Consider the following 26,365-nt stretch of genomic DNA (forward strand, 5'->3'; position numbering starts at 1 on the left):
AGTGAACAGGTTTAGCTTGTTCCTAAATATAGCTGAATATAGCTTATGGTTTTGACTAGAAACTGACCCAGGATGGCTCAAAATTCAAGTCCATACTCTGCAGAGGGCACAGTGAAAATGGCTAAAATTGTATTCCTTTCAAGTGGCTGTAATTTGCTAAAATCAAAAATGGAAGGAAGAAATTGGAAGAAAAAGAAAAGAATCATTTGAAAATTTACTGGAAGCCTCTTTCCAGAACAGAAAGACATGGAGTAAAATGAGAAAGCTATTGTCATTTTTACTGTTTCTCAGGAAATGCATATCTGGTCCAAGGGTGTGAGTTGGGGAATCTATCAGCATTGGAAAATGTATGAGTTACAGATTATGCTCTCTTTTTGGAATGTGCAGCTGGGCAACCTCCTTGTTAATACTTGGTTGCAAGCAAAAGTCAGTCCTCCTCCAGAAACTACAGAACCAATGAGACCAAAAAAGAACAAACATTTTATATTCCATCTCCTCTGATACAGTCATTTCTGGAGACTTGAAGGCAAGTGTTCCTAACACAGAGTAGGTAAATAGAAGTTTATAGGCAGACTATCTAAAATAGCAGCAAACTCACTCCTCTTACGATTATTATTTTTTTATTATTAACTTGAGTATTTCTCATTTACATTTAGAGTGTTATTCCCTTTCCCGGTTTCCGGGCCAGCATCCAACAAACCCTCCCACTCCCTTTCTTTATGAGTGTTCCCCTCCCCATCCTCCCCCATTGTCGCCCTCCCCACTACAATCACGTTCACTGAGGGTTCAGTCTTAGCAGGACCCAGGGCTTCCCCTTACACTAGTGATTTTACTAGGATATTCATTGCTACCTATGAGGTCAGAGTCCAGGGCCAGTCCATGTATAGTCTTTAGGTAGTGGCTTAGTCCCTGGAAGCTCTGGTTGCTTGGCATTGTTGTACATATGGGGTCTCTAGCCCCTTCAAGCTCGTCCAGTTCTTTCTCTGATTTCTTCAACAGGGGTCCTGTTCTCGGTTCAGTGCTTTGATGCTGGCATTCGCCTCTGTATTTGCTGTGTTCTTGCTGTGTCTCTTAGGAGATATCTACATCTGGCTCCTGTCTGCCTGCACTTCTTTGCTTCATCCATCTTGTCTAATTGGGTGGCTGTATATGTATGGGCCACATGTGGGGAAGGCTCTGAATGGGTGTTCCTTCTGTCACTGTTTTAATCTTTGCCTCTCTATTCCCTGCCAAGGGTATTCTTGTTCCCCTTTTAAAGAAGGAGTGAAGAATTCACATTTTGATCATCCGACTTCAGTTTCATGTATTTTGGCATATAGGGTAATTCAAGAATTTGGGCTAATAGCCACTTATCAATGAGTGCATACCATGTATGTCTTTCTGTGATTGGGTTAGTTCACTCAGGGTGATATTTTCCAGTTCCAACCATTTGCCTATGAATTTCATAAAGGCATTGTTTTTGATAGCTGAGTAATATTCCATTGTGTAGATGTACCACATTTTATGTATCCATTCCTCTTAAACTCACTCCTCTTAATTGCTTCCTCTGCCATCAAGAATAGTTGTCTGTGTTGTCCTGAGGCAGTCTATTTTTTGGTTCTTCTTTTCAAAATTTACATGTGGTGAAAGGATAATAAAAAGAAATTATATCAGACAGGATTGGCAAGTCAAATAGCTTCTCTAATCATAAAGCTCTTAGAGGAAATAAGAAGTGTGTTTGGAGAATGGTGTGAGGAAGTAAAATTTTACAAATATTTGCTTTGCAAGTATGAGAGCCTTAATTTAAACTCCCAAAACTAATGAAAATCAGGTTTTTCAATATATATTTCTAATCCCAGTGTTGCTACCATAAAATGAGAGAAAGGACAGGAGAATCACAAAAGGTCTTGGGACAGTTACATTGCTTTATATAGAAAATACACTGTCTCAAAAAATGTAAAGGAAATGACATCTGAATTTGTCCTTTGATGTCTACAAGTTGGTAAACTTGTCATGTACATTCCCACTCTCACACATATGAATGCCGTACACACACACACACACACACACACACACACACACACACACACACACACACATGCACACTCACATGCTCATACCTAATAAACACAGAGAAATAAAAAATTTAAATTTTCCAAGTCTGGCTTGGCCATGTAAAAGACTGTTTGACTTGGTTTCCACCCCAGGAACTGAGCCAGCAAGTTGGCAACCTCTGGTAGTGATAATCATTGCTGTAGGTATAAGGCTTGTTTACATAATAATGTAAGGATTGTCCTCATGCTAAGGTTAATGACTCCATGGTAATCATGGAGATAACATGATTCTGGGAGGCCTTGGGAAAGATCTCTGAAAATATGAGTTCAAGAATATGTAATTCCTTAACTTTCCAAGATATAAGCATTCAATGTGAATTGTAAAAGGAGCTGTGTAGACTGAGAAAATCAGAGGAAGCTGTACTATAAGCCAGCTTGTCATACAGATACAAAGACAGGCAGATTCCTGAGACCATGATCAGCCTGAGAAAGAGTTAGGTTAATCCAGGCATAGTAAAAAATCATAATATCAGGATGGTGTCCCACACAGTGAGCTCATTATCCGTGCTTTCAAAAAAAAGGCAGGTCTATGGACTTATTTGCACTGTTTAAAAAAATGTTTCATTCTAAGAATAAATCTGCTGGTGTCATGGGAAACATGGGACACTGATTAATGAGATAATCAAAAGAGAATCTCAGATATTAACTGAATTGATATTTCAACAGAAGATTAGCCATTTTATCTACAAGACATGAGTTTTCTGTAATTGCAAGAGAAAATTGTCTCTAGAGGGAGAAGTCTGGAAACGTGTTGAGAGCAAACATAGGCCATCAGCTTTTAACTTAAAATTTGCCTTCAAGTTTGTTTTTTTTTCCACCTCTCTTAAACGTCCCTCTTCTAAGGAACTCTTCTCCCATTGGAGGCTGGTCTTTGGCATAAATTTAAGCTTGATGTTGAAGAAGAGATATGTCATTGAATAGATTGGACAGATGATTAGGCTACCTACTCTCACCTACAATGTCAAGTTGTGGCTAACATTGGCCAACCATCCTTGAATGTGTGTAAACCTCTGCATTTTCCAGCATATTGTCGGTAATGCTGATAGGTGCTCCTTCCATTCTCACATAGAAAGTTACTAGGTGCATGTCCTGGCACATTCAATCACCACCTGCTTTGTATAACAAAATAGCAAAGCCACATAATGAAACTTTCTTTTGGTTGTAAGACTAGACAAATGATGCTCCAACATACAACAAAGAGAAATGATCCACTATGTTTATAGCAGACTTATTTATAATATCCAAAAGCTGGAAAAAACCCAGATGCCCTGGGATCCAACAGAGGAATAGATATAGAAAATGTGGTACATCTCCACAATGAAGTACTACTCAGCTATCAAAAACAATGACTTTATGAAATTCATAGGCAAATAGATGGACACAGAAAATATCATCCTGAGTGAGGTAACATATTGGACATACAATTCCACTAAAAAGTTTTCTTAAAGTCACATTCATAGCAATACAGTCATTTAGATGTTTGTAAACTCCCTAACATTGACTTGAATCCGAAAGTGTGATGGTTACTATGTGCTAGCTACCTGACAGGATCTAGAATTGTCTTAAAGACAAATCACTGGGTATGTCAGTGGGGAGGAGTTTCAAGATTATTAAAATTGGAAAGACCTATCATAAATGTGGGTGACAACATCCCATAGGATTGAACCTTAGAATGAATAAAAATAAACTGAACTGAAGATGGGATCATCATTGTCTGCTAGATAACCAAGGACACATTGGCACCAACTGCTTAATACTCCTGGAGCCATTCCTTCTGTGCCGTGATAGACTGTATCTACTGATACCGTATCAAACAGAACAAACCTTTTCTTCTTTATGTCGTTCTTGCTAGGTATTTTGTATAGCAAAAAGACAAATAATAAGAACAAAAGAAAAGTGATGTGGGAGGATCATTGAGATTAGAATCTCATGCTTGGTCGACTGTCCCATGTCGTATGGTATTTTCCAGTTTCTCAGGACTTTAGACAGGTGTTGTTTGGAAGATTAAATGACATATATTTAAAAAGTAGCCCCACTCTTGTTTAGTTATCAATCTTCCATATATTGGGAGTATTACCTTCGACATAATCAGGATTCTCTCACCGATGTTCTCTGTAAATGGCAGGGAGCAGCTATCTGCTAGTATATTAGCTCAAGAAAAGTACTCCTTCTTCATAGTTTGGCTTAAGAGTTAGTGCTCACTGAATAGCAATTGTGATGCCAAAAGAATGAGACCATTGCCTGCATGGTGTTTACAGCAAGAAACCCAAGAGAATTGAATGTGGTACTCAGCTTACTTTCTGTTTTTCCTGTGTCTGGGATTCTAGCCCATAGTAACACTAACATTTTGAGTAATTCTTCCTATAGTTAGCCTAATCTGGAAAAGCCCCCATAGAAACACCTTCAGATTTCTCTCCAGAGTATTTCAAGAGCATGTAGAGTTGACTATCTGTATTATGCAGTCAATGAAGCAAATGTGTTATATTGAATTGAATAACTACAATCCATGTGCTTGTAGAAATAAACTTGTTTATAATGCGTTGGCTGACTCACCAAAGCAATGCTTCTTTGAAATAAACTGTTTGTAAGTTTAGAGGGAAAGAACAGTGTGCTGGCAACTATCTGGTTGACAATTTAGAGCAACACTGCTCCAAATCAAAGGCACTTCATATTCTAAATGACACTCAGCAGGTTATATCTGATCTGTGTTAGTTTGCCATGAATAATTAGAAATAAAAATGATAGAAAGTTATTTAGTGATAATGTGCTTGTTGAGCAAGTCTGGAGACCAGTGTTGGACTCCTAAACCCTGTAAAGATGGAATGAGAACTGACTACATCAAGCTGCCTTCTGATCTATACCTATGTAGCATGACATATGCACCTACACACACACACACACACACACACACACACACACCATATATATTTACATACACACACCATATACATTTACACATACACACCATATACATTTACACAGACACATACACACCATACACACAGACACACAGACATACACACACAATAACAGTTGTAAATAAATAAAATTTAAAAAGCATTTCCTACTGATTTTTGTAATTCATGGATTATATATGCTACATGTGTAGAATAAAATAAAGGAGAAAGTTGGTTTGGTCAATTCTTGCCTTGCAATGATGAGGACCAGAGATAATTCTCTCAGAACCTCCACAAAAAACAAAAGCTGGTCATATTGGTGTGTACTTACAATCCATTTGTTGGAAGTAGAGATAAACAGACCACAAAGCTCTCTGGTCAGTCAGATTAATTTATATACCTGTTTCCAGGCCAGTAAAAGACACTGACTGTCCCCAAAAGTAGGGGATAATGTTGGTGACACCTGAGAAAAGAGACACAGTTTCAGATGCTGGCTTCTGCATGTACAAACACCTATAGGCCTACACATACAATCTGTGTGAAGAGAAAGAAATAGAAACGTGGACAGAGAAGATGAACCTTAAATCAAATTTGCAATTGTTATCTCAGAGCTAAATATTCTCCTGTTGAGAACAAAAAAATGTTCTAGTTACAGACATTTAAAGCATACAGTTGCATAGGTAGATCACTCCATAAGGAGATAGTGCTGCTCAGCTCAACTCACAGCATCCTAAGGCATGAGCTTAAGGTACCTTTGGGGAGCTGACAGGCAGAGGAGCTCAATTTTGCAGTATGATCTTAGACATAAAGAGCAATCTCTGGTACCCAGCAGTGCCAATGACTCACATTCCATTTTGCTTTAAAAGGTGCTTATAAAATTTTTATCTGATGCTCTGTTTTACTATTGTGAAATATTAAACGTAAATAAATTATTCAACCCAACGAAAAAAACTGCAAATATTCTGGAATTTTATCAAGTGACTCTTGAGTGACGGGTCATTTAAAGACTATTTATGAGCAGAACCCTCTCATAAAGACTTCCATTCATTTTTCTCCCCATATATGACCTTGTATTCTGGAATTTGAGCTGCAAATAAATATGCAAAGAATCAGCGTTTGGTAGTCAAGTGCTTTAAATATTTGGGGAGGAGTGTGATCGAGATATAAGATCCCCCTATGGCAAGAAACAAGAGATCTGAGCAAAACCAGGCCCAAATTTTGAAAAAACTCAAACTGTACGAGATGGTCTCCAAAATGTCCTTTATTCTTGATCCTTTCGGACATGGGTTGTGGTTAGGGAAGCTAAATGATAGCTAGGAATAGATGTCTAAGGAATTTCAGTCTCACTTAGGTGGGTCTGTTTTCATGAGAGGTTAGGGGTATGCCAGAGAGCAAGTAAAACTGGAAGACAAATCCAACTCATTTAAAGTTAGCTTTAAAGATGATATCAGCCCATGAGCACATTTAGCCAAAGGTATTTGTTCACAGCCACAAAAGTATCGAATATAGATACCATATACATACCGTGGATGTCCCACTTTAGACTCATCCCTCCTATTTGTGGGTCTTCATGAGGGAGGAACTTCGTGTACAGATGAAAGCCATGGGCTTGCCATCTTAACGTATGTAAGAGTCAGGGGCATATGGGGTTGCACAGGAATTCAAAAACAGAGTATACTAGTAATGATCTAAGAAAGCACTTCTGAGCCCACTCACCCACAAATCCATCTTCACCAATTTGCTCTGCCTCACCAATACAGGGTGATACTCTCACGCAAATCAAAATATTTACCCTCTTAACATGCTTGGACTCTATTCATTAGGAAACTCATTATTTTCTAATTTATTGTGATGGAAAACTTGCTTGATATTTTTTACAATTGTCAAAATTAAGATTTAAGTCTTCGCTCCCTCTGATTATAATAGTGTTCTTTCCCCCCTCCCCCCGGAGCTGGGGACCGAACCCAGGGCTTTGGGCTTGCTAGGCAAGCGCCCTACTTCTGAGCTAAATCCCCAATCCATAGTGTCCTTAAATATGTACACAGTACATACAGTACAGTACAGTTGATACAAGTGCTTTCAGAGACCCTTCCCAGATTAACTGCCCTCAAAGACACTGACCAGCTCTCTGTTTATTGAGATTGATCTTGTATCCAGAAGCCTAGTCTCTCTCTCTCTCTCTCTCTCTCTCTCTCTCTCTCTCTCTCTCTCTCTCTCGTGTGTGTGTGTGTGTGTGTGTGTTTCTGTCTCTCTGTCTCCATCCCTCTCTCTGTCTCTCTGTCTCTCGGTATCTGTCTCCCCCTCTCCCTGTCTGTCTCTGTTTCTGTCTGTCTCTGTTTCTCTCTCTCTCTCTCTCTCTCTCTCTCTCTGTGTGTGTGTATTGAAAGGAAAACTATACAGATTTAAGGTTTAAAAATATGAAGTTAAAAGAGTAAGTTTCAAAATTCACAACCTCAGGGCTAAACACTGTGAAAAGCAAGTCCAGGCAGCCCCGCCCTGCCGCTAGAACTAACAGACCATAAAAGGAAATGGATGCAGAACAGAGCAGGAGTACCGGATCTGACTCACAGGACACCTGGCAGGAAGAGATAATCCCCCAGCCCCCGACATTCAGGACGCCCCAAACTTGCCAATGTGTGTAGCTATACCTTATTACCTCATCATGTGAAATAGCCAATTGTATGTGTGGTGGCATGGACACAGATGACCTCAAGCTGGTTTTGTGCCTCAATCTTTTGTTGTACACATCCCACCCTAATATTATCCCTTAAAGATCAGGCAACATTTCTTCATATCAGATTTTCCAAAATAGTTAAGGGATTGAATCCAACTTTTCCAATAGATGGTTTCTGAATAGGCCTCTCTCATCTTCCTACTGGAAGCCAATGATTTGAGACACAATTTTTACTCCACATGGTGATAGAAGTGAAGGGGTCAGGTATTTAAGAAGCAGGATTTTGTCTTAGGACAGCCAGAGAAACAACATTTGAGACATACCAGAATTGCTGCGGGCAGGATGCCATCCTGACAAATGGAACTGAGTTCTCTTCCAAACAGTTTTCTTCCCTTTTTAACTGGTGGGGTGGTGCATACTTGGTCCTGGTGGGGCACAGAGCCCCTGTCCAACTTGCGACGTCATAGAAGTTCTTTGTTTCTTAAAAGTTTTTTCCTTCATATCTGAGCAGGAGTTGAGATCATTACATGGGATAGTATAATTTATAAAGATCTTTTACAAAACCAAATTTCAAGTGCAAAATGTCCCTGTTATAATGGGTTAATCATCCTGTTGTGCTTATGTAACCTTCTTCTCATATGCCCTACACTGTTATTCATCTTAGTGATGTCTCTAAGACATGGTCTTGTGTTCTGTAGTGGAAATTCTCACAAGATGATGCTGTCTAACTCCATACTGTATCATGAAATACTAGATACATTGGTTGAATGAGCTCCCTGAACTATGTATAGGCTGTTGCTTCAATAATTACATCCATTTTAATAGCCACCCTCACTTTTATTCTCATTTAAAAATTTTCCATTTTTTCAAATGTCATAGTGGAGCTCTTTTCATCCTTTTCTTGTTCAGCATTTTGAAGAACCATTGTTAAGTTTATTTCAGCAGCAGCATGTCCCCCTCATGAGAAAATATACATGACTGTGCACTACAGTGTCAGCTCAGAGCTGAAATTAAGTTTCTTTTTCACTTCTGAGTTTTCTTTTAGAATATTGGACTATAATACAATTTTAAATATGTTACTTAAAACAAATAAATTAAAAGTAAACAAATGAGTCATATAACACAATATAAAATAGTCTTCTTCACTGTAAAACATATTGTCTGCCTGGCTATCTAATGCAAAATTATGAGGGCTGAAATCACAAGTAATATTAGATAGATGGACAAAGATGTCTGAGTGTGTGTGTGTGTGTGTGTGTGTGTGTGTGTGTGTGTGTGTGTGTGTGTGTGTTTATATATATGTATACCAAAACACATATCAAAATTTTTGATTCGGAATTGTTTCTGTCTAAAGAAAATGCATGGACAAAAATTCAAGCAGAGACTGAAGGAAAGGCCATCCAGAGATTGCCTCAACATCTGATCTATCCCATCCATAGACACCAAACCATGACAGTGTTGATGATGAAATGATATGCTTGCAGACAGGAACCTGACAGGGTTGTCCTCTGAGAGGGTCTACCAGCTTCTGACTGAAACCGATGCAGATACTCTCAGCCAGCCACATGACTGAGTACTGGGACCCCAATGAAAAAGTTAGGGGAAGGAATAAAGGAGGAGAGAGGGTTAGCAACCCCATAGTAAGAACAATAATATTAATTAACTTGACCCCTCAGAGCTCCCAGGGTCTTAGCCAACAACCCAAGAGCATACATTGCCAGTCTGCAGTCCCTGCTACATATGTAAGAGATGGCTGTCTTGTCTAGCCTCAGTGGGAGGGGATGTTCTTGTTCCTGTGGAGGCTTGATGCCCCAAAGAAGCAGGATGCTAGAGGGGTAAGGTGGGAGTAAGTAGGATGGTGGGGGAGCACCCTCTTAGAGGCAAAGGAGAAGAGGGATGTGGTGGGGTATTCTTGGTGGGGGGACCAGGAATGGGACATTTCAAATGTAAATAAAATTAATAAATGAAAAAGCAAAGTTTAAAAGAAATCAAGGGTATAAGTGGGAGGTTTTCAAGAAAGGAGAATAAGGAGAAATAATAATAGTATTCTATCATTTGAAAAAATAATTTAAAAGCCCCAGTCAATCAATGTTAGAGACATTGGGAATCTGGATATAAGTCTAAAAGATATTTGTTATATGATTTGAAATGAGATTAGAGACTGGGCTACAAGGCTAAGGTGATTTCTAGTCAAGCCTGCAACAGATTATCTTCAACACCATACATCTTGTTTTTCTATGTAGATTTCATTGCAATAGATTGTCAAAATATAGTTCATAAGTAATTTTGTGCTCTAATCATGAAACCACTTGATGGGAACATATCACAATCCATGTCTTAGACCTGCTTATTCTAATGGGACAAAAATGTGTGTACACAGTGTCTTGGCATACCAGTTTATGGCAAATATCTGTTTGGGAAAAATGAAATGTTCTCCCTATAACCAAGATTAGTCTTCACATTGGAATTTAGAGTTTTCTTAATATGGACCTGAAACATACTGCTTTAGTGTGGTTTTTTTTTACAGTGCCCCTTTCTTAAGCAAGAAAATGATAGTATGCTGTGATATTTTGTGACAAATTAAAATGGGAACTAAGAAAAGCCACCTGAAGGAAGATGGCAGACTCACTTTTTTGCTGCTGGCTTCTTGCTGAGTTTCTGGGCTTCAAGATGAATTTCCCATGTATATCAGCGTTTAGGTATTTCATGATTACCCCAGGTAGGGAAGGGAAAGCTGTAAAATTTCTTAAGTCCCGTGAAATGAAGTTCTTTTGAATATTTATCATTCTAATGTCATGTGGATACTCATGCCCTATGAGAAGAAAACATGAATTGTAACTACTGTAACTGAATATAGGCAACCCTTCTGATACAATTTAGAATGCTTTGCTGTATTTCTTCTCCTCGTCCTCCTCCTCCTCCTCCTCCTTCTCCTCCTCCTCCTTCTCCTCCTCCTCTTCCTTCTCCTCCTCCTCCTCCTCCTTCTCCTCCTCCTATTCCTCTTTTCCTCCTCTTCCTCCTCCTTCTCCTCCTCCTATTCCTCTTTTCCTCCTCTTCCTCCTCCTCCTTCTCCTCCTCCTACTCCTCTTTTCCTCCTCCTCCTCCTTCTTCAGGATAATGTAGACTATAAATACTAGAACATTAGAACCATTACAGGGATACTATAATAAATTAAGCTGAGAACTCTAAAAATAATGAGGAGAAAATTTTCAGTGTATCACTTTGTTTAGAGAATATAGACCTAAGAATGCACTGTGTAGGGGGACTTTGGCTGTATTCTTCTCTATCCATTTTAAGACATGCCTGTTGGAGTATTAATACCAATAATATTTTTACATCATAAGAATCCTACTTCACCGGGGTTGGGGATTTAGCTCAGTGGTACAGCACTTGCCTAGCAAGCGCAAGGCCCTGGGTTCGGTCCCCAGCTCCAAAAAAAAGAAAAAGAAGAAGAAAAAAAAAAGAATCCTACTTCACTCCTCTAGCTTCATATTAAGCAATTCAAATATTTCACACTGCATACATAAAATAAAACGAGCACTAATTGTCTTCACAAAGATAATTGTGATATCCTATACTAGCAACTTAAAAGCACAATGAAAACCCATATCAAAAATAAGAAAACACACTAAAGAGAAGCAGACAACAGGAAATAATATTAAGTCTGAAATCAATTAGAAACAGAATCCATAAAACCAAGATCCTGTTCTTTGAGAAAATCAACAAGACACATAAACCTAAACTAAAAGTCTCAGAAATAGTATGCAAATTAACAAAATCAGAAATGAAAAGGGAGACATAATAGAAATTGAAGAAAGTTAAAAAAAATCATCAGGCTTTACTACAAAAGACTATACTTGACAAAGCTTGAAAATCTACATGAAATGGATGATTTTCTAGACAGATACCACATACCAAAGTTAAATCAAGATCAGATAAACTAATCAGTCCTATAACCCCTAAGAAAATAGAAGAATTCATTAAAAACAACCAGCAACAATAACAGTAACAAAAAGACTAGGGCACAATGCATAATTCAGTGCATAATTCTACCAGACTTTCAAATAAAAGCTAATAGCAAAACTCCTTAAACTTCTCAAAATAGAAACAGAACTACAGAACTTGCTGGTGAGATTGTAGAGAAATGGGAAAGCTCTTCCATTGCTGGTGGGATGGCAAACTTCTACCACCACTCTGGAAATCAATCTGGCTGTTCCTCAGTAAACAGGAAATAGTTGCACCTGAAGATGCTGATATACTGGTCCTGGGCATATAGCCAAAAGATGCTCCACAGTACCACAAAGATGCGAGCTCCACTACGTTAATAGAAGCCTTATTTGTAATAAGAAGCAACCCTGATGTCCTTCAACCAAAGAATGGATACAGATAATATGGTTTATTTACACAATGGAATACTATTCAGCTATTAAAAACAAAGGACATCGTGAAATTTGCGGGCAATTGCATGGATCTAGAAAATATTCTGAGTGAGCTAACCCAGACTCCAAAGGACATGAATGGTATATATTCATTCATCAGTGACACTACACAAAATATACAGAATATCCATGACACTAAAAGTTAAACCATAAGGAAAGCCTAAGTAAGGATGCTTCAATCCCACTTAGCAAAGGGAAATAAATAACCATGGAAGGCAGAGGGAAGGAGAGATATGTGTGAGAGTGGAATGGGAAGAGAACAGGTCAGGATCAGGTATGGGAGAGACATGAGAGAGGACAAGGGACCCAAGAGAATGAATGGAAATATACAGCAATATCCCAGAGACATGAGATAGGTGTGCTCCCAAGAGTCAGGGTAGGAAATTTTGCCAAAACTCAAAATCACGCAGATGTAAAATTTGAAGAGACCACCTTTTTAAATCACACAGGACACCTGTGGATGGATAGGGACACTAACACACCTACAAAACTTTCAACCTCAAATTGCTCCTGTCTAAAAGAAATGCAGGACAAAAATGGAATAGAGTCTGAAGCAGTTACCAGTCAGTGACAGGCTCAACTTGGGATCCATCCCATTATTAGGCACCAATCCCAAATATTATTACTGATGCAAAGTTGTGCTTGCAGCCAGTAGCCTAGCATGGCTGTCCTGAGAGGCCCTGCAAGCAGCTGACTAAAACAGATATAGATATTACATCTAACCATTGGACTGAGGTCAACAACCCCTATGGAAAAGTTGGGAGAATTGAAAGAACTGAAAGGATTGGAAACATCATAGAAAGACCAGCAATATCAACCTGGACCCCTGGGAGCTATCACAGACTGAGCCACCAACTAAAGAGCATACATGGGCTGTTCAGAGGCCACAGGCACCTATGTACGAGAATGTTTTCTTATCTGGCATTAGTGGGAGAGCGTGCTCTTAAGTCTGCAGAGACTTATGTCACTGGTATGAAGGTCAACTTTATTGGTTAGAGCTTCAAATTTTCAGTAGCTTTTAAAAGATCAGCTTTGCAAGAATACTTGGTGATCTCAAATTTTTAATTCTTATTCAAACTTTTCTGATAATTTTATTACTATTATTTATTTATTTGGCAATAATCTAGTGAGAAAGAAAAGAAGGCAACAAACAGAATAGCTGTAATTAAGTCAGGTTGTCTCCAGAAATCAGAATATGATTTCATATTCAGTTGCAGAATTATTGGTCATAGGAGATGTGAACTGAATATTTTACATGGATTCGGAGAAAGGGCTATATTTCTAATATTCATTACAAAACAATCTACGTAATTTGGAATAAATAAAAAAGTGAAGATTTTACATTTTAGATTTAAACTTGTTTCTCTGTGTAAGTCATTCACTCACATATATACCTGATCTCCATGTTAGACTTGGTGTCTGTGCAGGTCAGATGTGGGAATTAGATCCCCTGAAACTGGAGTTATAAATGGTTGTGAGCTACCATGTGAGTGATGGAAACCCTTGAGATATATAGCTAGGAAGAGTTTCTGTAATGATCACCAAATGACTTTTTTAAATTGTTTTCTCCAGAAACAATATGTCTAGAGTTTTATTTTGTTTGCCTTATCAGGAAAATTGTTTCTGAAACAGAAAGCACAGAAAAATTCCTGCATTCTAAGGCTGTTGATTATGAGGTATTAAATTGTATCTGAATGTTATATTAGTAATTAATTATGATTTAAATGAATGAAATTATATTTAAGTCATTCTGCTTTAGTGTTTATTCAAGTTTAAGACTAAATAATGAAAATAGTGAGGATTTACCAAACTCAGCTAGTCCCTCCTTAGATTTCCCTGTTATTACCTTGGAGTACTCTTGGAGCTTTCCCAGGGCCAGGACAGAACCACAGTTGGTAATCTTCAATGTTCTGGGAGGCAAAAAGAACCAACCATCACAAATAAACTGACATCAGAGTCTTGAAGAGTCTAGCAATTTCCTTTACTTACTATTTCTAGCTCTCTAGCAGGGAAATTATTTAAACCAGTATTAATGATATTTCCTCTGACCACAGGTTTGAGTAAACGGGACTGATTTCAGGAGAAAATCTTTGGGTACTTGCCTTTCCTCTTGGAGGGAGCCTTGATCTACTGATCCACAATAAAATAAGAAGTTGCATTCAGCCATTACCACTAACCAAGACAAATAGTATTATGAAATTTCTTACATCTGTGCAGACTGTGTGTGGTATATTGAATTTCGACTTAACATGAGCACAGAACCTAGTGTCCACAGAGGCATATACTAATGGTGGCTATGATGAGTTTAGCAAAGTTAACATTCAAAAGATATGATAACTTCGACAACAGTGAACACAAGAGTCAAAAACAGAGAGTCTTTGAGGGTGCCTAGAAGTGAAAACAGCCTTTGGCTTTCATTGAGAGATGTCCAGTCTGTGGAGATGAAGGACATGTGTCTATCCTGGAAAATAGGCCTGATGCTGAAAAGAAGTTCTAGAACATAATTACTGCACACAGTGTTATGGATCCATTTGAAATAATCATCTAAATAGAACATTCTGTTGAAATATTGAGCACCCTCTAGGAGTGGCTCTAACTGGAGTTATTATTAATTTTATTTTCTTGTAGACTCCTATTTAAAACCAATGACATTGTCCCATAGAGTTTTTAAGTGTTAAACTAGCAGACAAAAAGCACTCAAGCAGACACACCACCAAATACCCATTTACACCCCAACATACATGGAAAGGTGATAATGAAACAGAAAGAGAAAGAGGGTGAGAGAGAGAGGCAGACAGAGGTAGAGGGGCATAAAGTTAGAGAGGCAGACTGACATGTGGATTCTCATTGTACAAACTCACAGAAAGAGATAGACAGGGATGCATAAACACAGAGAAACACACACACACACACACACACACAGTTACAAAGAGATACACATGCACATTTAAAAATAGAAAGACAATATATACACAGATATGTATGCAGAAAAGACATAGAAATGTAGACTCATTCATTAAAGATTTATTAAAAGTTAAAAATAAATACACTAGAACATGTACAGTTACACATCCACACAAGAGAAATAAAAACAAGAAGAAATGGGAAAGACTACAGAATTACATACAAAATAGGCAGTATAGCCTAATTAAAAAAAAAAGAAGAAAGAAAAAAATATTCCCTCTAACATTGGCGTCCTTTAAATTAGGTGTGAGCATATGACAAATTAATCACAATTTATTACAGTAGATATGTATTATCTAGTGAAACTACACATACAGCTCAAACCATTGGGCTATGAGTTTCATTTCACATAAAACTAGACACAAATTCAAGAAAAAATGTCACTCAAAGGACTATTATTATGCCTTCAATAACTTCTGATTAAAAAAGAGGCATTTGTAAAATGATTTGTAAATGTATCATGATCAAATTTCATCTGTATTTACACATTTCCATATATGTGAATCTCAAAAGCAAAATTCAATTTTAACTCAAAATAGATTGAAAGTAACTTACATGCTTTCTTATCATTGGTAGTAACTTGCTGATTATGTCATTCACCATATTGAAGTTTGTTGCTGTTACATATAGAGGCTATAGAATGCACAGAGAGAAAAATGCTATAAAATAACCTGAAAGCTCATGAATACAAAATTAATATGATCTAATCATTATTTACAATTTATAATCTGTCACAACTCCTCTAATGTATAACTTATTTTCTTCCCATAGGCTAAGTCTGGAAGACACTCAGTCTACCATATTTATTTTAGAATTTAGTTCTTGGGTACTGAAAAATCAAACATAACTGTAACAGGTTGTGTATGATAAAGGGTGACTAAGAAGCCATGGGTGCTAGAGCTCAGCATCCTGATTTCTCTTTCATTATAGCAGAACGTAGTCAGGGAGAGCACTTAAAAAGAGAGCAGAGACATTTGCTTCCTCTCCAACTGGACTTCCATCATTACAGCCTTACTTCCATCTGCTTCACATGCACAGTTCTAGAAAAACGAGGTTGGGAAGCAACGCAATTATTTTTATAAAAATTAAAATTAGTGAGCACTCATCATATCAGGGTTTGTGAATACTTAGATGGCATACAGATATAGAGTGTTGAATTCTTTTATGGTCATAGATCTAGGGATCCAAAATTAATATTTTAGAAACAAGATCCCATTTCTTAACACTCCCAGGAAAAAACAAGATACTTGTACTATTAGCTCTCTACTGCCTCTCACATTTAGAATCTGCCCCAGAGACCTAGGAAGACAGCAGCAAGAATATAGCTGAAATCAAAGCATAGTAATTGGACAAGAAACTACTGATGTACTGGAAATCTAATAAATAACCAGACAGTGAGTAGATAAGTATATTTTTATGAAGTTAGTATCTTCTAACTTCTATGAGGATTGTAAGTATCTAAGAAACAGTCCCTTAAATAAGAAACACAGCACATGTGCTCTCTCCCTATCCATAACAACCTTGAACCCAAACCTAAGAAAACCACTTCACAAGCCATCTCTTTTACAGAGGTTTCATTCATTATTTTTTAATTTTTACTTTTTATTAATCAACTGCTATGCATAATGTATTACTTTGAAAATAATATAAGTGTCTGTGTCTGTGTGTCCATGTGCGTGTGCCTGTGCGTGTGCCTGTGTGTGTGTATGTGTGTGTGTTTGTGCATATGTTTGAGTGCTTCTGATGATTCATCCAAGACCCCAATGTTACATTTCAGATTAGTAGAATTTTATGAAAAGGACAACTTACACTAACTGACTTTGTATCTTTTTATGCAGAGGCTAACAATTATGCAAAAGCATCTTAGAATAGACCAGCTCTGATCTTGTGGTTGGAATGTAACAAGAAAGGAACAAATTTAAGGTTTTGTTCAGAATGTAAAATTAATCACCTATGGGTGAAAATATAGATCAGGGCTCAGAAATCATACATCCCAGAAGGAAATAATCACCTGCAAGTTTCCTTCTTACACCAATATGGCACATTGAAATATGTATATATATTCATAAAACACATACTCATAGGAATACACACACACACACACACACACACAGACACACACAGAGACAGACACACACAAACACGTAAGCATAGAACATTTAAAGAAAAGTAAAGCTTCTGATATTTTGATGAATAACTGAAAACATTGGTATAATTTTAAGACAACAAAGTTTTATTATAAAGAATTCTGCACATGAGATAGAGTAATAATTCACATGGGACTTTAATTCACATTATTGAAAAATATTTGTTTTCAGAGCATTAGAAACATATTAATGTCTAATTAATGATTGCAAAGATGTATACATCTCTTTCTGATGGTGATTTTCTTTGTAAAACAGATTTCAAGACAAAGAGACTTTTTAAATAAAATATTTCTACAAATAACGTTTTTAAAGCATGAAAGTTAAAATAGAACTGGTAGTTTTATTATATATACTAAAATATTTCTTGACTCATGATGAACCACAGAAATGTATACAATTCTTAAGAGAGAAGATCAACCTTAGAATAGTTCACATGCTCCTTCTATGAGGAATAAAATGTTTTAATTGTTCAAAGACAAATAAAACATTTAATGTAAATATATTTGCCTATACCTTCAGATAGAAATAATAACTGTAAATATTGAAATTACATATTAATAGACTAAATGTGAAACAGTGAGGTGATACTATCACTAACAAGGTATGAATTTTAAAACAGATTACTAAAATCATGAAGGAATGTAGTAAAATGCTGTCCCCCAGCCATGGCATAAGCATTGACTCATGAGGACAGTGCAGTTGTTTTCTATACAATGCTAAGACCAAAAGTCGATATTTTATACATTGGTAATTATTAAAGTCAAGAAAAGGAAAGAACATGAATATTGGGAAAGGTTTGGGGATATCTTGTGATTGTGCAGGTGATTTGGCATTTCTATACTTACATGAAATTATCGAGTAAAGATAATTCTAAAATCATCTGCATCTATCTATTTTAAAATATAAGCAGTGTCTTAGGGATCTACATTCAATCTTAAGAGTAAAGAAAAAACAAAAATTAGGTGGAAAAATCCTAATATAAAAATAGGATTAAAACATTTTCCTAATTTATCCATAGAAAAACTTTACAGGTTTATCTTAAATGTAATGAAATACATTGATGATTCAAAGAATTTTCAAACTATAAAAGAAAAGGCTAAAGTAGAAACAAAAAAAATCAAAGAAAACTAATAAGAAATTGATATATATATATATAAAATATATATATGAAGAATTATTTCTGAATACTGACTAGAGAATATGGAGAAAGAAAATAAGTGAAGATATTTTAAAAAGGTAGAAGAATGTTTTGATGATCTGATATTATCTCTTCAAAGACAAAAATGAAATAAACATATAACATGAATAAAAGTTATCTATTAAAAATTATCTATTACCAATCTTCTGAACTACACGAAAGGTTTTTAATAATTATGGTAGGATAAAATATTAAAGCACTAGAGTCGTGGGAGAGAATTAGTAAAACTGTTCATGTTAAAGCAAATGGATCTAAATCAGAAAAGTGTACAACGCTGAGCATTTGCCACAGCTGAAGTCAAAGAGCAGAGGCAAGAGAACATTTCCCTATGGGAGGTTCTGCTCTTCTGCTCTTCTCTGTCCTGAGGACACATATGGTTCAGCCAAGCTAATGAGTGTTCCCTGATTTATGTCACTGACTCAAAATCTATTTTATACTATTTTTAGTTACTGTTTCGTGTAATGTGGACCTGGTATGAGTAAGAAATTGCTTGGTGATCTAAAATATCTTCATTATATTCCCCTTTGTAAGTCTAGTGCAGTGTCCACAGTGACATGTTAGAACACTGACTCTAGGTCCATTTTGTACCCATTAGCATTTATGAAAGGCAGAGAGGTGGTGATCCCTGAGTCACAGTCTATTCTGCTTTACAGTAGGAAATGTCTTCAAAGTTCTACATGTTACATAGTACTTAAATTTTTTATCTGCGCTTAACCCAATACTGGAAAGTGGACAATAATATGAGCCTGAGAAAAATAGACAATTATTCAATAGATATTTATGTTTATCTCAATGATAGAACTACTGTATAGTATTGTGAGGTTGTGAGTTTTATCCTAAACACCATACACAAACATGAACACACACACACACACACACACACACACACACACACACACACACACCCCACTGTTAAATTTATAAAGGTAATTTCTGAACAGAAGTCACATGCAAAGATACCCTCATGACTAGATTATTCAAATAAACATGAGGATGAAAGCCATGACTTTGTAGCTGGTATTCAGAGGAAGGTACAAGGATGCATAGTAAGAGACTTAGAGAACGAGCACAGAATGGAGGTAAAGAGCTAATATATCATTGAACACTTAGGTATGGAGAGAAAATGTAATGCTTTATGCTAATATTATATAATAAAAATAGTTTACTATTCATAAATATTTTAAAATGAATAAGGAATAGTGGAAACAACACACAAGTCTATATATAAGCAATAAGGACTCAGGAGGGGGCAATTTTTTTTGTTTCTTTTTTCTATTCTAGCTCTTTCTTTCTATTTTTTTTTTATTAACTTGAGTATTTCTTATATACATTTCAAGTGTTATTCCCTTTCCCGGTATCCGGGCAAACATCCCCCTCCCCCCTCCCCTTCCTTATGGGTGTTCCCCTCCCAACCCTCCCCCCATTGCCGCCCTCCCCCCACAGTCTAGTTCACTGGGGGTTCAGTCTTAGCAGGACCCAGGGCTTCCCCTTCCACTGGTGCTCTTACTAGGATATTCATTGCTACCTATGAGGTCAGAGTCCAGGGTCAGTCCATGTATAGTCTTTAGGTAGTGGCTTAGTCCCTGGAAGCTCTGGTTGCTTGGCATTGTTGTACATATGGGGTCTCGAGCCCCTTCAAGCTCTTCCAGTTCTTTCTCTGATTCCTTCAACGGGGGTCCTATTCTCAGTTCAGTGGTTTGCTGCTGGCATTCGCCTCTGTATTTGCTGTATTCTGGCTGTGTCTCTCAGGAGCGATCTACATCCGGCTCCTGTCAGTCTGCACTTCTTTGCTTCATCCATCTTGTCTAATTGGGTGGCTGTATATGTATGGGCCACATGTGGGGCAGGCTCTGAATGGGTGTTCCTTCAGTCTCTGTTTTAATCTTTGCCTCTCCCTTCCCTGCCAAGGGTATTCTTTTTCCTCATTTAAAGAAGGAGTGAAGCATTCACATTTTGATCATCCGTCTTGAGTTTCGTTTGTTCTAGGGATCTAGGGTAATTCAAGCATTTGGGCTAATAGCCACTTATCAATGAGTGCATACCATGTATGTCTTTCTGTGATTGGGTTAGCTCACTCAGGATGATATTTTCCAGTTCCAACCATTTGCCTACGAATTTCATAAACTTGTTTTTGATAGCTGAGTAATATTCCATTGTGTAGATATACCACATTTTCTGTATCCATTCCTCTGTTGAAGGGCATCTGAGTTCTTTCCAGTTTCTGGCTATTATAAATAAGGCTGCAATGAACATAGTGGAGCACGTGTCTCTTTTGTATGTTGAGGAATCTTTTGGGTATATGCCCAAGAGAGGTATAGCTGGATCCTCAGGCAGTTCAATGTCCAATTTTCTGAGGAACCTCCAGACTGATTTCCAGAATGGTTTTACCAGTCTGCAATCCCACCAACAATGGAGGAGTGTTCCTCTTTCTCCACATCCTCGCCAGCATCTGCTGTCACTGGAGTTTTTGATCTTAACCATTCTCACTGGTGTGAGGTAAAATCTCAGGGTTGTTTTGATTTGCATTTCCCTTATGACTAAAGATGTTGAACATTTCTTTAGGTGTTTCTCAGCCATTCGGCATTCCTCAGCTGTGAATTCTTTGTTTAGCTCTGAACCCCATTTTTTAATAGGGTTATTTGTTTCCCTGCGGTCTAACTTCTTGAGTTCTTTGTATATTTTGGATATAAGGCCTCTATCTGTTGTAGGACTGGTAAAGATCTTTTCCCAATCTGTTGGTTGCCGTTTTGTCCTAACCACACTGTCCTTTGCCTTACAGAAGCTTTGCAGTTTTATGAGATCAGGAGGGGGCAATTTAATTGTAGTAGTAATACTTCACTTGGAAATATATGCTGTTGGAAACATTTGGTTCAATTTTCAGTGATATAACAAACAGTATTTCCTCTTTTTTGGATCTCTAATACATGAATCAGTCTTGTTTCATGTTGCTCTCTACACATCACATATGAGAGTCCTATGTCTGCATTGACTACAGATATAATTTCCACATAATACTGTCTAAATTCTCTCCCTCAGTTTCTCTGTCCCTCTGTCCCTCCCCCCTTTGTCCCGCTCTCCCCATCCATGCTCTTCTTATGTCTCCATCTTCCATTACTTTACAAACTGTCTCTCTCCTAGTCATGAACATAGAATATTAGTTTTGGTTTTATATTCACATACAGTGTCACAGCATGCAATGTCCTCAGTGAATATCTGCATGGGAAGTTCCGTTATGTTGTGTTTTTTGGCTTCACGAATGGATCTGTGAAATGCAACAAAAATATACAATACAGCAGGATTAATTAGGAGCTTATTTCAAGGTAATCCCTGTTAATATTTTTTTCAGAATCATCTTAAATTTCAATATAAGAAAATAAGATCAGCAATATTCACTATTTGACTGGTGAATACTCAAAAATGCTTCAAAAACAGATATAGTCAGATAATAACACATTGACCTAAGTAGTATAGCCAGTCCTCAAAATGATGTGCCTGAAACAAACAGAAGGATAGAAATTTGCTTGAACTCAAAGGAGGAAGCAGCAGATGGTTTGAATGTGCATGCCAGAGTGATATCTACTTAGTGGAATTTAAAATAAGACTTGAGAGTACTGTTTACTCTAATACAAAGAGGAAATAATAAATGCAGAACTTCTGAAAAAAATAAATAAAAAATAAATGCAGAACTTCCACGAAATTAAATAAAATAAGGAATGGACAGGAGAATGCAAAGCATTTTCCATTGACCATCTAATTAACAACTGATTTCGAGACAGAATATCAAATATATAATATATATATATTTTATATATATATACGTATATATATATCATTCCTGTATCACCAAGGAATTAAAATATTAACACAAGTAAAATACCTTTGTAGAAAGAAATACCACCAAATGGTCTGTTCCATGGAACTGTGAAATTGAAAAAAAATTGAAAAAATGATAAATGGTAAGATTTTTAAGGTTATTATGCATAAAAATATCTTACGTCTGTGGCCATCAATTATGGTATAGGTATATTTGGCAGTCTCTACATGATTCCACCTCTAAATGATCTAATTTTTGTACTGTCGTGCTGTCATGTGACACTTTACCATCCCTAAATATAATATTTGATAAGAGAGAAACCCTAAGCATTAAAGAACAATCTTTTGAGATTTTACTAGAGGAATAGAAAACATTCAGAGAACAAAAGGTGATCTTCTCCTTTGTCAGAGTCTATGACAAATGCTTTTCCATGTAAAGAGCAAAGTCACAGAGCCTAGAATGCTCATAAAACTAGTGTTTGTGTTATTTGAGTCAACTGTGTGATGACACTAAGAATTTGGATAGAAGAATGAAGAGCTCAAATTTGGAGTATGCATGAATTTTCACGTGGAAAAAAACTTGAATTTTGGTGTATGTTTGATTAGAGCAGAAGGCACATGCTACACAATCTCTGTGATTCCATCAACTACACTCAATATAATATCAATATGCCATGAGCACAATGAAAGATTAGAATGCAAATTTGAAATTTTCCTGAACTCAGAAAATTATACCTGACTCTGATGGTCTTGTGACACCAGTCCTTTTTAATTGACTATAAAAACCAGTGATATTCTGCTACAGAGACATTCAAATACTTGAGTATTGCATGAGTAACTTTTCATCATTCAATTAAAATACTAATGTTTAAGAAAATGTGGGAGTATATAAAGTATTTTTCAAATTTAATTATACTACACAATATTACTGGGAAGAGATAAATCTGTGTACTTTTAAAACACAGATAAAATCAGATCATTTTGGGAAGAAGAATGTCTAGGATAAATAAGATCTTGTCCTGTCCACATTCTTAGAAGACAATGCACCTCTGTCCTGCCCCATGGACCTTGTGGAGTCTCGAACATCGCAGATCAAAACATAAAGCGCGCTGGTGCTGAGTGGAGGGCCCGTTGGTCCGGCCCTGTGGGCTCACACGACCTTAGAGGTAGCTCGCGAGGTCCTGCTGCGCAAGCGCGTTCAAGATGTTGTCCATGCTTCTGCATCTACACAATGGCTGGCAGGTAGACCAGGCAATCCATTCAGAGGAGGACTGTGTGGTCATCATTCACTTCAGACACGACTGGGACCCCACTTGTATGAAGATAGATGAAGTTCTGTACAGCATCGATGAAACGAAATGGAAGATAGTGAGAGATCTTCCTCATCTTGTATGAGTTCCGTTTGGATAACCCAGGTGTCTTAAAGCAAATGGTGCTGGTGTCGCTTGTGCTCTGTGGCATCCTCTCTGATTTTCCCAAGTCTGATAGGGTTTTCTGCCGCCAATAGGAACATCTGCTGGGCTCAGCCATATGACCTAATGAACATACAACACTGCAACCTGCTCTGCCTGCCTGAGAACTACCAGATGAAGTACTACTATCATGGCCTCTCGTGGCCCAGCTCTCCTACATTGCTGAGGATGAGGTTGGGAAGATTGTGGGTTATGTTCTGGCCAAAATGGAAGAGGATCCTGATAATGTCCCTCATGGACACATCACCTCATTGGCTGTGAAGCGCTCCCACCTACGCTTTGGCCTGGCCAAGAAGCTAATGGAGCAGGCCTCCCAGGCCATGACAGAGAACTTCAGTGCAAAGTATGTCTCCCTGCATGCCAGGAAGAGCAACCGAGGAGCCTTGCACCTCTGTTCCAACACCCTGAACTTCCAGGTTAGTGAGGTGGAGTCCAAGTACTATGCAGATGGCGAAGATGCATATGCTCTGAAGCGAAATCTCTCTCGGATGGCAGCTGGTGCTGAAGAAAGGCAGATATGTGGTTTTCGGTTCCAAGGAGAATCAGGGTAGCACACTTCCTGGTTCCGAAGAGGCCTATCAGCAGGAGAACCTGGCTGGAGGTGATAGTGGCAGTGATGGCAAAGATAGCACTGATGTCCAAGACAACTTGCAGACCTTGGGGTCCGCCTCTTAGAACCTGCTTGAGCACTACAGGTCCTCGTATTTTAGTCGTACTGTTCTTGGTAATCTTGTTCTGCAGTTCTGTGACCCGAATGGCTCTCCTTTCGATGCTTAGCAACCTTCTGCATAACCTGTGTTATCATGGAGGCACACCTGGACACAGAACCTGTTGTGCGGGAGTCAAGGAGGCCTGAGGACTGCCATGCAGCGCCTTTCTTGGCTTCTTCATGCTGCCATCAGATTCTGTTCAGTACTGTACTGTTTCTGTATATCCTACAGGTTTCCAAACTCTGGAATGCTAAACAGGAAGTGGGGACAACTTGAGAATACCCCAGCGTCCTGCATTTGCCAGTGTTTATCTGGGTTTTCCTTGGAGTAAAACCGTCAAGCTAGTCCTCATGCCCTCTCCCTTGTGGGGAGTTACCCGCTCTTGCTTTCTGGGGAACTGCCTGGCCTTGCCCGCACTCCTTTTGAAGAAGAATGCTCTCTTTCCTAGTGGGAGACGATGATAGGTTCTGGACTAATACGGGAGCATAATTTGTAGATCTTAAGGAAAGGACAAGCAGAAATTAAACTGCAATCTCTAACCTGAACAAATAAAAATATAAGGAGAACAAAAAAACCCCAAACAAACAACAAAACAAAAAACAAAAACAAAACAAAAAAACATAAAGCACCTACCTACATGTGGAAATGGATATAATGAAGAGTAGAGAAAATCTAGGATCGTCATAGAAGGGGGAAAGTTGAGTTGGCATCCTGTACACAATCAGACTAAGATTGACTCTATTTTTGCAAACATTTTGGGATGATGAAAGCATTTGGTGAAAGGAGTTACTAGATACACACTCTTCAATGGTCACCAATAGCCATAGCCTGATTATTGTTTTCTAATTGGAGAATATTAGAATGAGTATACACATTCACTGGGAAGTGAATTACACTCCATTAATTTGACCCACAATTTCTGAAGTTATCATCCTGTGATCACAGGTCTGAACTCTAGGTCTTACCGAAAGGTGTAGTTGGTGTTGTGGTAAAACCAAGTTCTTCCTGCCCCAGAGCAAAAAATGACACATCCATTGCTAAATCTAAGCACAGCAGCATTTACAGAAAGCCACCTGTATCAATATTTCTTACCTGGATTTAGTTAAGGAGTAACTATATTGCTTTGTTTTTTTCCCATAATACACAAAGGAAATTATTTCAAGATTTTTTTTAATTAATTACATGGAAAAATCTTTCCAGAATAAGAACAAAAATATTGTTTGACTTAATAAAATTAATTTTCTGTTGTCTATCTCCCTGTACTGAAATAGTCAATAACCTCATTCCAGTACCTCCTGTAGAAAACCCGCAAAGTACATATCACACAAGTAACCAAAAAGGCGATCCTTTTTTCCAATAATTTAGCCAAATAATTAGAATAATGTCTTCCTATCAAGCATTCTGATATTATTAGAAGTGTTTTTAAGAAACAATAATCTTTGAAGCATAAATTTTCTCCTTTTGTCATTCTTTTTCTGAGTAATTTGCTCTCCGAGAATTATACATTAAAATACAATGCATTTGATGATTTTTTTGTCACTTTTCCCTTCCATTCTATCTCCTGACAGATCTCCTCCCCACACTCATGATTTTTTTTTGTATTTCTTTAATGATGGACCTAATATTATCTGGTGCATTTGCTGTGTAAACCTAGGTATTGAACTTTCCTTCAGATAATCATGAGCTAATATGTGTCTACATAACTGAAGATAATGACTCCCTCTCAAATTCAGGGGACAGAATATCACAAGAATAAATCATGGTTCAAAAATCCTGTATCTAAACCTTTAATATTCAAAACATGGGAAGACTAATTGCACTACAGAGAAAGATTCTTCATATAATCAAATGTAACATACTATAGTTAAAATACAAGCCATCATGCAACATGTACTTCAAGATATACATACACACATGTCTCAATAATGAGATGTTTATATTTACATTTTATATTCACC

At 37.4% G+C, this 26,365-nt stretch overlaps 2 protein-coding genes and 1 pseudogene across 7 annotated transcripts in view; 2 read left to right on the top strand and 1 right to left on the bottom strand.

The window, feature by feature from the left end:
- Positions 1 to 607: 607 nt before the first annotated feature.
- The window catches only part of Tgap1l4 (GTPase activating protein testicular GAP1 like 4), a 123,007-nt gene continuing 97,249 nt past the window's right edge, over positions 608 to 26,365 (bottom strand). For 3 of the 6 annotated variants that reach the window (XR_010066805.1, XR_010066807.1, XR_010066809.1), the window contains 7 exons: positions 22,290 to 22,331; positions 21,593 to 21,674; positions 15,623 to 15,700; positions 13,950 to 14,013; positions 10,294 to 10,476; positions 7,988 to 8,167; positions 608 to 5,453 (listed from right to left, as the gene is read on the bottom strand). Coding sequence is in view for 1 of the 6 variants with exons in the window: in XM_063288692.1 (XP_063144762.1) it covers positions 8,061 to 8,167; positions 10,294 to 10,476; positions 13,950 to 14,013; positions 15,623 to 15,700; positions 21,593 to 21,674; positions 22,290 to 22,331 (556 nt within the window). In the remaining 5 variants the exon portion in view is untranslated. Of the gene's footprint in view, positions 5,454 to 7,155; positions 8,168 to 10,293; positions 10,477 to 13,949; positions 14,014 to 15,622; positions 15,701 to 21,592; positions 21,675 to 22,289; positions 22,332 to 26,365 lie in introns of those variants that run through there. The other 3 variants (XR_010066806.1, XR_010066808.1, XM_063288692.1) reach the window with 3 other exon arrangements.
- On the top strand, positions 23,429 to 23,963 carry LOC100912172 (thioredoxin-like protein 4A-like). The gene has a single exon (XM_039110902.2). It carries the CDS (start codon positions 23,429 to 23,431, stop codon positions 23,618 to 23,620), a length of 192 nt encoding a protein of 63 aa, XP_038966830.1. The 3' UTR covers positions 23,621 to 23,963.
- Positions 23,653 to 26,009, top strand: Naa11-ps5 (N(alpha)-acetyltransferase 11, NatA catalytic subunit, pseudogene 5; annotated as a pseudogene).

Source organism: Rattus norvegicus, chromosome 5 (assembly GCF_036323735.1).
Source record: "Rattus norvegicus strain BN/NHsdMcwi chromosome 5, GRCr8, whole genome shotgun sequence".
NCBI lineage: Eukaryota > Metazoa > Chordata > Mammalia > Rodentia > Muridae > Rattus > Rattus norvegicus.

What these genes read in the sequence shown, in the direction of transcription:
- LOC100912172 (XM_039110902.2), top strand. Translation starts at nt 23,429, where the DNA reads ATGTTGTCCATGCTTCTGCATCTACACAATGGCTGGCAGGTAGACCAG.